Source organism: Dipodomys merriami, unplaced genomic scaffold (assembly GCF_024711535.1).
Source record: "Dipodomys merriami isolate MVZ:Mamm:240054 unplaced genomic scaffold, mDipMer1.0.p SCAF_122, whole genome shotgun sequence".
Classification (NCBI taxonomy): Eukaryota; Metazoa; Chordata; class Mammalia; order Rodentia; family Heteromyidae; genus Dipodomys; species Dipodomys merriami.
The window spans coordinates 3,178,640-3,191,940 of NW_027202516.1; the positions used below are offsets into that span (position 1 = coordinate 3,178,640).

The 13,301-nt window shown below is 51.2% G+C and overlaps 1 protein-coding gene across 1 annotated transcript in view; it reads left to right on the plus strand.

Moving 5' to 3' along the window:
• Positions 1-13,301, plus strand: part of Pkhd1 (PKHD1 ciliary IPT domain containing fibrocystin/polyductin) — a 287,931-nt gene that overhangs the window by 91,847 nt on the left and 182,783 nt on the right. The window contains 1 exon segment of the mRNA XM_070017318.1: positions 3,816-3,972. Within this exon segment, the coding sequence (XP_069873419.1) occupies positions 3,816-3,972 (157 nt within the window).

The following is a 13,301-nucleotide window of genomic DNA, read 5'->3' on the forward strand; positions in this document are numbered from 1 at the left end:
CCACAATGCATGTCCTTAAAAGTACTCTTTGTTATTTTATTTCTGTGCAGCTAGCTGTATAGTAAAAACAACTGGAGAGTTAGAGCTCCTCCTAATTCCTTCCTCCTCCACCCATCCCTCCCTCCATTTCTCCTCCCTCCCTCCCTCCCTCCCTCCTCCCTCCCCTCCCTCCCTCCTCCCTCCCCCTCCCTCCCTCCCCTCCCTCCCTTCCTTCCTTCCTTCCTTCCTTCCTTCCTTCCTTCCTTTCCATCCTTCCTCTCCCTTCCTTCCTTCCTTCCTTCCTTCCTTCCTTCCTTCCTTCCTTCCTTCCTTCCTTCCTTCCTTCTTCCTTCCTTCCTTCTTCCTCCTCTTCCTCTCCCTTGCTCTCCCTCTCCCTCTCCCCTCCCTCTTCCCATCTTCCCCTCCCTTCTCCTTTTAGTGGTTTGAACACAGGACCTCGGTGCTTGACTCTACCTCTGGAGTCATGCCTCTAGCTGTTTGTGCTTTTGTTATTTTGTGCATTTCTTGTTTATGACTGACCCTGGCCTGGCCCCCCCCCCCCCCCCCCGGCTCTTCTCATCCATTCTTCCTGGCTGACCAGAATGGCAGGCATGCACCACCATGCGCAGCTAAAATGAGGTCTCATCAACTTTTTTTCCCTGGGTTGGCCTTGAACCACAGACCCGGGTAGGCCTGGGTGTGAGCCCATGGGTTCCCCCTCTTTTCTGGGTCTGTGCTGGCCGTCAATGGGGGTCGCTCCCGTGGACGGGGGCTCCTGTGTCGCGCTCCTTTCTCTGTTGTGTGGGGACCGCCAAGGCCATGTCTTCCGCCTTCCGGCCTCGGGCACTGGGGTAGGCCAGGGGTTTTGATTCCTCCTTGGTGGATGCAGAAGAGGGAAAGGAGGGGTGGTCTGCTGTCCCCCAGGCCACGCTGCTGAGCGGGTTGGGCTGTCCCTCAGCACGAGGGTCGCTTTTCCCTCCTCTGCAGAATACGCTGGCTGACTCCTAAACATTCTCCAGGGCGCGCCTCCCTTCGCAGGCGCTGGCTGGCCTCACACACACACCTCCCTTCCTCGGCCTCTGACACCGCCGGAAGACCTGGCTGCCTTTGGTTTTTGCAGCACGCAGGGTGGTGGCTAACTTGGGAGCTGGGATCAGACAGGGCCGCCTGGTGCGGTTGTGCGGTGGCTGCCGGGCTCTGCTGCCGGCTCTGCGCCCGTCCATCCCATGGCCACTGGCTTCACAGCTCCATCTGTACACAGGAGCCCCACTCCTGCAGGAGTGAGCACTTCAGAGTTATCCCTTCCCAGTCACGCACAGGACTTTCAGTTCAACACGCCAGCCTGCGAGCACCATGCAGCTTGATCTGTGTCCCCTGCCCATCCTTCGCACCCCTCCTCCCCAGCCCCCCTCCTCCCCCAGCCCCCTCCTCCCCAGCCCCCCCCTCCTCCCCAGCCCCCCCTCCTCCCCAGCCCCCCTCCTCCCCAGCCCCCCTCCTCCCCAGCCCCCTCCTCCCCAGCCCCCTCCTCCCCAGATCTCCTTCTCCCCACCCCCCTCCTCCCCAGCCACCCCTCCTCCCCAGTCCCCCCTCCTCCCCAACCCTCTCCTCCCCAGTCCCCCTCCTCCCCAGCCCCCCCTCCTCCCCAGACCTCCTCCTCCCAGACCCCCTCCTCCCCAGCCCCCTCCTCCCCAGCCACCCCTCCTCCCCCAGCCCCCTCCCTCCCCAGCCACCCCTCCTCCCCAGCCCCCCTCCCTCCCCAGCCACCCCTCCTCCCCAGCCCCCTCCTCCCCAGCCCCCCCCTCCTCCCCAGCCCCCCCTCCTCCCCAGCCCCCCCTCCTCCCCAGCCCCCCCTCCTCCCCAGCCCCCCCCTCCTCCCCAGCCCCCCTCCTCCCCAGCCCCCCTCCTCCCCAGCCCCTCCTCCCCAGCCCCTCCTCCCCAGCCCTCTCCTCCCCAGTCCCCCTCCTCCTCAGCCCCCCTCCTCCCCAGCCCCTTCTCCCCAGCCCCCCTCCTCCCCAGCCCCCCCTCCTCCCCCAGCCCCCCTCCTCCCCAGCCCCCCTCTCCTCCCCAGCCCCCTTCCTCCCCAGCCCCCTCCTCCCCAGCCCCCTCCTCCCCAGCCCCCCTCCTCCCCAGCCCTCTCCTCCCCAGCCCCCCTCCTCCCCAGCCCCCCCTCCCCAGCCCCCCCTCCCCAGCCCCCCCTCCTCCCCAGCCCCCCCCAGCCCCCCTCCTCCCCAGCCCCCCCCCTCCCTAGCCCCCCTCCTCTCAGGTTCCTTGTAGCCGTGGCACGCACATTGAAGGACGTGACCTGTCCACGCACCCTCCTCCCTCCGCCCGCCTGCCCCTTCTCCACGCCCACAGGGCCGCTCCCAGCTTCCAATTCCTGTTGCACTGCTAGCTAGTCATTCAGAGCCCTGAACCCTCCGGAACCTTCCCCTGCGTCCTCCATGTCTTAGTGAACATGTTTGAGTGGAGCCATTTTTAAGTCTCCCCTACTTTCTTTTTTTGGCAGGTCCTGGGGCTTAAACTCTAGGCCCAGGCGCTGTCCCTAAACTTCTTTTTGCTCAAGGCGAGCACTCTACCACTTGAGCCACAGCTCCACTTCTGGCTCCTTTGAGTAGATTATTGGAGATGAGAGTCTCACGGACTTTTCTGCTTGGGCTGGCTTTGAACTGCGGTTCTCAGATCTCAGCCTCCTGAGTAGCTAGGATGACAGGTGTGAGCCACCAGCACCTGGCGGCTTCTTTCTCTCTCTTCCTTCCTTCCTTCCTTCCTTCCTTCCTTCCTTCCTTCCTTCCTTCCTTCCTTCCTCCCTCCCTCCCTCCCATCCCTTCCTCCCTCCCTTCTTTTATTCCTTCCTTTCTTTCTCTCCCTCCCTCCCTTCCTCCCTCTTTCCCTCCTCCTCCTCCTCCTCCTCTTGTTCCTCCTCCTACTCCTCCTTCTCCTCCTCCCTCCTCCTTTTCCTCCTCCTCCTCCTCCTCCTCTCTTCTTCCTCCTCCTCTTTCCTCCTTCTCCTTCTCCTTCTCCTCCTCCCTCCTCCTCCTCCTCCTCCTCCTTCTTCCTCCTCCTTCTTCCTCCTCTTTCCTCCTCCTCCTCCTCCTCCTCCTCCTCCTCCTCCTCCTCCTCCTCCTCCTCCTCCTCCTCCTCCTCTCCTAACAATAACATATTGTAGAGTAACCACAAATGATCAGGCAAGCCACTAGTTTTGAGAGAAGAACGGAGGGCCGGGGCAGCCAGGTGCTGTTTTCCTCTGGACTCTTCCCCTCAGTCCTGCTCTGCCCTCCCTCCCTCTCCCTCCCTCCCTCTCTCGGTGCGTTCGGCTCTCTCCTTGTCATCTGAAGAGGCCTTGGGCCTTCTCTACGCAGTGTGCACAGAGGAAAGCTAGCACGCTCAGCGAGAGTGGGCCAGGTGGGCGGACGCGGGAGCCCGGGAAGGATGAACGGTTCTGTGCAGCGGGGACGTGGGCAGGAGAGCCTGTGAAAAACGGGGCCAATGCCATCAAGCCAACGCCGGCCAGCCAGCAGGACATCCCATTCTCCCGTCCCAGGCTCTTTATGACTCTTTTTGGGGTCCAAGATTCAATACATGTCTGTAAAAATTAAAAACAAACAAGGAATCAGCTCCACTTGTTAGGAATCAGGGAGCGGATGCTGGAAACGGGAGAAGGAGCTCCGAGCTCAGAATGCGCTTCAGTTGGAACTTGGTCTCTTGTATATCTTTTCCTCCTGTTTGAGGAAGAGCGGTGGCTGAGGTCGGGGAGACATTTGGCCTATTTAGCTAGGCTGTGCTTTCTGTCTTGGTGGGCTGGATCCAGACAAACCCAGGTCCTCTCTGTTTTCCAGGGTGGCTTTGCCCTTCAGTCCTGCCGGAGGTGGTCCAGGGCCTGCAGCTGGCGTTCTGCAGGGACGCCACAAGATGGCGCCAATGTCACGGTGGAGAAGGGCCAGTGGCTTCTGCTAGACACCAACACCAGCCTCCTCAACTCCCTGCACATCAGAGGTCGGTGGGGTTTGGACCCCGTGGGCGGTGCCACCCTTTCAGGGAGTGGGAGGGAGGGGGCCGCGTTGGGAAAGCCCCAGCGTTTGGTTGAGGACTGTAGCCAGACCACATGGAGGAGATTTCACCAGGAAAAGGAAGATATGGTCAGAGGCCACGTGGGTGGCTCTTAAAAGCACAGAGCTTGATTATTTAAAAAAAAATTTATTATTTTTTTTGCAAACAAGAAAGTTCCCAGTGTTCTCAAAGAGCAGACGGCGTCCCCGAGTCCTTTGTAGCCCCGCAATAGAGCAAAATGCCCTGAAATCGCTTAACGTGGCAGCCTTTGAAATTCCCTGCCAAGAAAGCCATGTCTTCCTGCTTTTATCCTGTTGTGGTTTGGACTTCTTAGATGCATGGAAAGTCGTATAAATAGGCTTCCTTATTGCAAAACTGACCACATAGCTCTAGGGTCCAGGAAGTTGGAGGAGGCTGAGAATTTCAATTTCAACTCTTCCATCATGTGGCCCAATGGCAAAAATCACCCCTTTGCACACTTGTTTGCTTATCTGCGAACTGACCATAAAAAGCTTTGTTGACCTCAGGGGTTGGTAATGGAGAATAGTTATCACATGGCCTTATTTTTTTTTCTTTTGTCAAATAAAACTTACTTATGTGTGTCTATAAACTTCTACACTAAAACACTACATTTCACACTGCATGTACACAACACACACACCGAGTTTTGTTAAAGTATGAGCATAGCCAAAAGAATAAAGTGTTTTAAGAGGACGAACTAGTACAATTTTGACACCTGCCTCTTACAGATGGAACCATTTTTTTTCAGATTAGCCATTTTTGTCACTCTGTATTCTAGAAGTTGATTGTTCCTGCTGTGTTAACCACGAGAAGTTTTCTGTCAAATTGGTTAGTTTGGTAATATAGGAGGAATAAAATGGGGCATTGGCATGGGTGCTTGCCCTGCCTTTGTGGATTGTGAGTTTGAGTGTGAGTGTGTGTGTGTGAGTGTGTGTGCAGTGAGTGGCTGTGGGGGTGTGGATGTGCTGACAGCCACCAAGTAGCCTTGTGATGACAAAGGAAAACGACAGACGTAAACCTCATCTCGGAGGAGAGATTTCCTTGCCAAGTCTTTAACCACAGGACTGAGTGCTTCTTGAGGCTGGGATGCCCTGTAGGTGCTCCACAGTCCACCTGTTTGGGGCGGGTTTCCTAGCTCAGATTCTTGGGTTACTAAGTCTCTGCATTGATTCTGACTCTCGGGTACGTGTTCAATGGAGGGATGGTTTTGTAGGAAAAGCTATGGAAGGAAGGCAGTAAACAGGCGTCAGAGGAGATCAGAGGGGTGGAGAGGGATGTGTGTGACGTTTCTGTGGCTTCTCACTCTTAGGGTTTCTAGGTCTGAATAATCCAGATACTTTGCCACCGTTGCCAGTTGCCTTTGATATTCCCGCTTCAGGCAGTATCTTGATTTCTGTTATGATACTCAGTTACAGCTGAAGGTCATACTTCTGAATATCTGAGCCTTCTGGATTCTCAGAGTCTCTTGTCTTGCTCCCATTTCCACTTTGGAAAGAGTTGAGTTTTGTTGGGTGCTGGTGACTTACCCCTGTAGTCCTAAGTACTCAGGTGGTTGAGATTGGAGGATCATGGTTGAAAGCCAGTCCAGGCAGGGAAGTCTGTGAGACTCTTACCCCCATTTAATACCCCCACCCCACAAAAGCCAGAAGTGGAGCTGTGGCTCAAGTGGTAGAGTGTTAATCTTGAGCAAAAAATCTCAGGGACAGCACCAAGGCCCTTTCAAGCCAGGACTGGCACTAGGAAAAAAAAAAAGTTGAGTTTCATTCCTTATATTCATGTCTTTTCTAGCAGCAGGGAGGGCTGTACACTTCCTGTGCAGCTGGGGAGTGGCACCACAGACAAAGTTTATGCTGTTTATGATGCCAGATGTATGTATTCTTGAGGCTTATGGACAAATGACAGACTTTTGTGATCGTGCTGAGAGCCAGCTCTATTTATTATGAATTTACTTTGACTCGAGAATGATCCAGAGCCTATATCTACTTACCATCTTTATTTCTTTCCTGTATCTCTCCCTTCCTCCTTTTAAAAATATATTTTTAAAGATATCATTAAACACAAAAGAGAATTAATTAATTAATACTAATGAGCTGGGCTGGAAATAGGCATATTGCCTTGGTTTCATTAATTATGTGTTTTGTTCTTTTATGTGGCGATGCCCAACGGCCATAGTCCTTGCTGAATTAAAATGTAGTTTTTCTTCATTCCCCAAAAGTGTGATGAGCCATGATGAGAAGGAAAGGCCGATGTCCTCTCAGAGCACCATGCACCCTGGCAGGGCCTGAGCAAGGCTCTCCCGAACGGACTGATGCGTGTCTTTCTGATCCGGGCCTCAAGTGATGTGTAGTGTCTTGGGTTAGGGGTGGATGAGCTCTTCCCGGGACACTGGACTTTTAGGTTTAAATACTCTTTTTTTTTTTGTTTGTTTCCGTAAACACCTGCAGCCATGGTAACTCAGTTGATGGCTATGCTAATTTGCTTGACTGTACTAATCTCTCTCTCTTTCTTTCTCTCTCTCTTTCTCATACACACACACACACACACACACACACACACACACACACACACACACAGAAGCATCATGCTGTATACTTTGAGCCGATTGCTTTAAAATGCTCAGGCGGGAGCTTGTTTCTGGTCTCTACATAGGCTTAATAGTTCCCTTTAATGTGATTTTCTATTTTTTGGTCTACTGGTGTATACCAAAGCAGTTAAGAACTTGGCTGGCTTACACGGGGGAGAACGGAGTCTGAATCAGAAGCTCCAGCATGAGCCCTCTCTGGGGTCTTGGGCAGGCTCCAAGCCTCCGGTTCTCTTTAGGGCAGGGCTGACCATGACAACAGCCGTACTCATGAGAAGCAGTCAATACTCTGCAGCAGTCTTGTAACGCATTTCCCACCTCCTAGGAATGGTTTGGATGGTCGTGGGGCTTGAACTCTGGGCTTGGGCGCTGTCCTCAGCTCTTCAGCTCAAGGCGAACGCTCTACCACGTGAGCCACAGCGCCACTTCTGGATTTTTGGTGGTTAATCGGAGGTAAAAGTCTCTTGGACTTTCCTGCCCCTGCTGGCTTTGAACTGCAATGCTCAGGTCTCGGCCTCCCGAGTAGTTGGGGGTGGCGTGAGCCATGGTACCAGGCTGAGGCAATATTTTTGAAGCTCTAGCTTTGGATCGAGCCTTGTCCAGAGCAAGAACTCAGTTAATGTTTCTTTTGGACTAGCAGTAGGAACAGAAGATGGCTGAGGATCAGGCCTCTGTCGTAATTTTACGGGCAGGTAGAGGCTACTACTTCTCTACATAAAACAAACGATCACATAAAGAACTAGCTGGGTCAGAGGCCCTGGATTGCTTCAGCTCAGCCATCTGCGGCCTGGTACGGCATTCTGCCATAGTTTTCTTTCCACTGGGGGAGGGGAGGGCACTTGGGGGGGGGGAGGAAGAGCCCCTGTTGTTTTGAGACCTGGGATTCATGGATGTGTGTTATTCCGGGGTAACTTGGAGAGCAGGCTAAATCTTTTCCAAACTCTGAACTGAGAAGTCCAAACTCCTACGGCTAATCTGCTCCCTTTGCGTCTGTTATACCTGGAGTTTTGATGGAAGGCAATGAATGCAGCCTGTTGGTTTCTTGAGATGCAGGCCTGCTTCTTCACCTGCTCCAGGCTCCTTACCAGGATCCCTTCCCCGCCGCCCAGGCGTGAGGACGTCAGGAGGAGGAGCCGGGCCTTGTGCCCACGCAGGCTGCCTTTTCTTTGAAATCTCACATATAGCAAAGTTAGCTTTATGTAGCAGTGGCTCATGGTGCGGAGGGTGTGGTAGAGCAAGGCCGGGTGGAGCACCGTGGCCAGGTAGCAGGAGGAGGGAGAGGGCGTACAGGAAGGAGCCAGGGCACAACAGAGGCCCCAAGGATCCGCGCCTCTGCCTACTTCCTCCAACGAGGGCCGCCTCCCTCATCTTACCACACGATAAATCCCTCCAGGGGCCAATCCACTCCTTAGGCCAGAGCACCTCATCATCCGATCGTGCTGTGCCCTACCAGACACACCCCGAGGCGGGCTTTGCCTGTCCCCTCGGCACTTCATGGTCCAATCAAGATGGCGATAAACTCTAGGCCTCACACAAGGGAGTCAGACAGACCTTGCTGTTAGTTAGCAGTCAGCTAGACCCGAGCAGGCAGCTCAGCCTTCAGAGCAGATGCACACAGCGCAGTCATGGAGGGATGTATGATGTAGGGCTCTGTAGAGACATCCCCCGTGGGCTCTCAGACGCCGGCCGTGGGGAACACGTGGACTGTTACCCTGTGCCCACACCTTCACGCTTCACACACACAAGCTCAGATTTCAGGGGAATTCATTTGCAAAGAAGCTTGAATTTTGAAAAATCGTAAATATTCTTGAATATTCCCTCCCTCTCCCCCCCGTAACTACAGAATGGTTTCGTCGACAAGAGATGTTTTGCAGTCAGGTAAAATGTGTTGCAAATTGGTGACGTTATGATAACCGATCTGCAGGTTGGCTGTGAGGGAAGATGGAGTGGATCGCCTTCTTTTTAAAAATCAAAACATAACTCCCCTTCAGGGTGGGGCCTGGGCTGGCTCCGTGAAGTCAGCTCAGCAAGTAGGGGTCTGGGTTTAGATTTGAGGTGGCTCCTGACTCTGTACAGCTTTCCTCAAAAGACCAACGCTCAGAAAGGAAGTAGAGGGATTTGGTTCCATTCATAGAAGGAAAGCGCATTCTAAGAATCTTCGTGTGTGTGTGTGTGTGTGTGTGTGTGTGTGTGTGTGTGTGTGTGTGTGTGTGTGTGTGTGTGTGTGTGTGTGTGTGTGTGTGTGTGTGTGTGTGTGTGTGTGTGTGTGTGTAGTAGGAAAGGGGTCGTCACCTCTCTTCCCTTGCTTGTACATGAGGTGTGTGTGTGGCCTGAGCTGTCATCCAGAGAGGAAGCTGAAGGAGGAAGTCAGCATCGGGAAGAGCTACCCCGAGTAACGTCTGCGATCCGCCTTCACTTCCCGCCTCGCCCCGTGTACATCTCACGTGTCTGCCTCTGGCCTTATATTATGGGATGGCTGCATCTATAAAGCCAAGCCAATCTAGGACAGTTTTAGCTGGCTGGGAACGTGGAACGCGATCTTTCATATTCAGTTCTTGGCATGTGTAACCTTCAGGTGTTCCTTACCTGAGAGAGCCGTCCCTCCAGCGTCGAGGCTGGAGGCTCGAGGAGGCCGGTCCATGTCTGCCTCTGCTGACCCTTGTCAGGCGCCCCGATCCCCCCTGCACAGAATGGGTCCTCAAGAATTGGCTGAGCGAGTGAACTAATGACTGGTTTCTGACTTGAAGAGGGCAGATGGATGTTAGTTGTGAATTTCCCTATGGTCAGGGCCCTGCCTGGTCCCCTCAAATTCTAGTGGATTCACCCAGACAGGGACCAATTTCATTTACTCTTTGTGTATCAGGAGATCAGAGACAAAGGCTTTTTAATGTGGGGGACACTTGGCTTTGAAGCCCCTTATATTTTCCAGTCAGACAATGACTTCCATTATTGACCTCCAGAGAACAGCCCCAGACACATTTGATTAGCCTTAAATGAGAGATAAGCCAATGCTGGGAGAAAGGACCTGCTTTCAGTAGATAGGCAGACAGACAGATAGGTAGATATTTAACAATTTACAGTTTTCTGCCTTGACAACTCGGATATTGTAACATGAAAAATGCTGCTGGAAGGAAGCAGCCCCCTCCCAGCCCAGCGTTTTCAGTAATGAAAGATAAATGTTTCCAACTTCCTCATAACCCTCCACTGGCTTTCCATTAGCCCTTCATTTCAAGGCTAGCCTTAACATGGCTTCCAGGGTTCGTCAGAAGTTGGTCTATCCTTACCTCTCTATCTCATTTGTTGATTAATGATCCCTAGATCATACCCATCCAGACTAGAAATAAAGCTAGAGATCTGGAATGCTTCTTTCTGGGGTTCTGTTGCAGACAAGAATATAATGGCGCCCGAGCAGTTCATATGCACTGTATTTTATTCCTGAGCCAGATGAAAGTAGGAGATGGTCTCACTTTTTGCATTATTATGAAGAATAGCTTTCATTTTAAATACCATTATGGTATGGTCAAGTCATAATGACAATCTTTAGAGAATAATTATCTTTAAAACCTTTAGAAAAGGCAGATTGCTCAAACCAGCCTGTATCAAACTGTAGGCTGGTCAGAAGTATTTTTGGGTCAATGCCAAAGGATCTTTGGTGAAGATAAATGATTCATTGAATGTGTTTGGTACAGAATTTGAGGTAAAGCGAAGTGCTTTATATACTTTGTTTCTCTTTAGAAATAGCTTTCTTTCTGGTCACAAGTGAATTAAACTTTATTTTTATTATCTCCCTATAATTATAAAGTGGGATTTCGGTTCCATATGTTAGTGAATGAGTACAATGCGCCAGTGTTACCTCGCCCCTCGCTCTCCCTCTCCTCCAGTCACCTCCTTCCGGTTTCGCATATGTACATTGAGTATTTATTATGCATTCATCCACTATTCAAGTGATTGTTTTAGAGCCTGGGAATAGCTGAGGGCCTTGAACATATAAATGGAAGACATTTTTTTAAAGGAATATAATTTTTCTGTCAAGATGTATGATAGTAGCTATCATAACAATCACATTTATTTCCCTCTGAGTGATCGAATAGCTATATATATTTCTGTAATGTTTTTTCTTCCATTAACATGTTTGCATTTGTAATCAGTATAGAGTTAATTCAAATATAAAGTTACCTTTATATAAAGTTGTATATTTTGTACAAAAAGTTAAAAAAAACACACAAAAAACCAGTTGTAAGCTTTAGTGTCACTCTGAGTTTTCTAGGCCAACATCCTACAACAGGTGTATTTCCATTTACCTGAAGCAGTTCAATGTTACTGCAGCCTTCTGGAAGTGTAGAATGTATGTTGCATGTATATATACATATATATTTCATTTATTGGTGATCTTTTTTTTGAATTTTTCTATTATTATCTTTATGCATGTTTTCATATTATTTTAGCACCTAGTAGAAGGATGGGAAAATTTCAGTTATTGTTGGTAAGCTGACTAAGGAATACATCTGTAGTTCCAGGCCCGTATTTTAGCAAATACCACAGGGCTCTGGTCACCTCAAGCACGTTCTTGACTTACCGAGGGAAGTACATGAATAGCTCAGGTCCTGTAGCATTCTCAACTCAGCATCATCTGGGAACTCTCCATGGCAAACCTGCTCTGGGATGCAGGCCTCTTTTTAATCTGTGTTTTAAGGTTTCCAGGTGATCCTGACACATGCTCATGTTTGAGAACCTGCCTGAAACAATAACGGGAACCCAGCGGAATGATCAGGATGGGAAAGCAATTAACCTCGCCCAGCTGCTCTTTTCCCAGAGGCGATTCCTCATCCTTAGCAAAGAGCAATGGCAACGGGGCTGGCCTCACTGGATGCATTCTGAGCATGGCACATTTCGTGGGGTGTGGTTCTCTGTTCCACTGCTGAAATCTGAGCTGATGGAAACCATTTCTTCCAGTGGCTGTTGTTTGCAGCTTTATTTCAGATATCCTCCCTCCCTCCCTCCCTCCCTCCCTCCCTCCCTCCCTCCCTCTCTCCCTCCCTCCCTCCCTTTCTTCCTTCCCCTCTTCCATCCCTTATCCCTTCCTCCCTTCTTCCCTTCCTCCCCTCTCTCTCTGTTGCCCCTTTGCCAAGTCAGATTCCTTAAGGAGTTAGTCTATGACACCCATTTCAGGAATGTATATGAGTCTTTTCCTGCATCCTGAGAATGTTTTTGCAAACACTTTCTAGTTCATATTTTCTGCTTTTCTCTTTTTTTTTTTTTGTTTTAATCAGGCAGAGACATTACAATTAAAATACCGTTAAAGTGATTCTGGCAAGACTTGCAATAAGCATGTTTTTTAATTAAAGGAAGAAGAGGGAGATGCAGAACAGCATCAGCTAAAGGGGAAAATTTCATCCGATATTTATTTTAATTGAAATGAGAAGAAACGGAAGTACAGGCACAGTGGTGTTGGCCCGCCCGCGTACCCTGGGTTGGTCCCAGGTTTCTAGGTTTAGGTGTTCTGTGTTTGATTAATTAGTAGCGAGCCAGAGAATCCCTTCTCTTTGCCCCCAATCCTTAAAGCCTGATTTATGCCTCCCGTCTCCCATGTGTGTGGGGGGGCCTGGGCATCTATTTCCTGAGCTGCTGGTGGAGAGGATTAAGGAACGTGGACTGAGCTCTGGGGGACTCTCGTTTGCCAGCCAAATTGATTTTCCGCCTCTCTGGCCGGGGACAAGCCCACCTCCAAGGCCTCCCAGGCTCTGCTCCATTGGGTCAGATGCGAGTTTAATCCGGATCTTTCCAACAAAGGAAGCTGAGTGCATCCCTGTCGCCGTGCGGGCCGAGGGCTGTGGCTGCCTCCTCTCTACGCCTCTCCCCTCTGTCGCTCCTCACCTCCTCCTGGCCCCCACCCCCAATGCAGCCCACTCCAACTCTTCCGCCATCCTAGCCGGCACCCCTTACTGAGCCTTGGCGGTGTCTGTTCCATCCCGAATGGATAATCACCGATACTTACTCCCTGACTATTTGTTGATGCTTTAACAATACATGGACAGGTAGACACAGGCTGCTAACATTGTTGAAGGAAAGACGCGGAATGGAGGTTGGTTCATGCCAATCAATAAACTGGAGGGTTTGCGCACAGGCTTTGACTCCATCTAGTTTGGTGACACCAGGGATCCATGTGCTTGGAGTCCTCGGATCTCTGCTGGCCTTGCTTCTTGTCCACCTCACCAATGGAATCATTCCTCCTGAGGACTTCCCGGGTTCCCCTCGGGGCTCCACGCATGGGCTCTGCACCCTTCCTCACTCACCCCTTCCAATGCTTCAGGACTCTCGAAGCTTTCCCTGGGACCCTGTCTTCACTGCCCTCTGACTCTTCCGATGCATTTCACTCTTTCCCCTATTTTCAAGGATCTTCCCACTTCTTATTTTCATCTTTGATCATGGATGCTTAAAAGCGCTTTTCTTTCCACTCGCATCTTTTCTTCTGTTCTCGCTCTGCATCATTCTCGGAGACTTCGCTGACATCCATTGCTTCCTCTCCTATTTTCCCCAAAAGTATTTGGTGGGCCCTGACTGCATTCTTCGTGTTTCCAACACTCTCGTAGCCAACTCTGGTGACCTTGGCTTTGAATAAAACAGATTGAAATCGTGCTCTTGGGGAGCAGTGGAAGACTGGCCTAGAAAATGC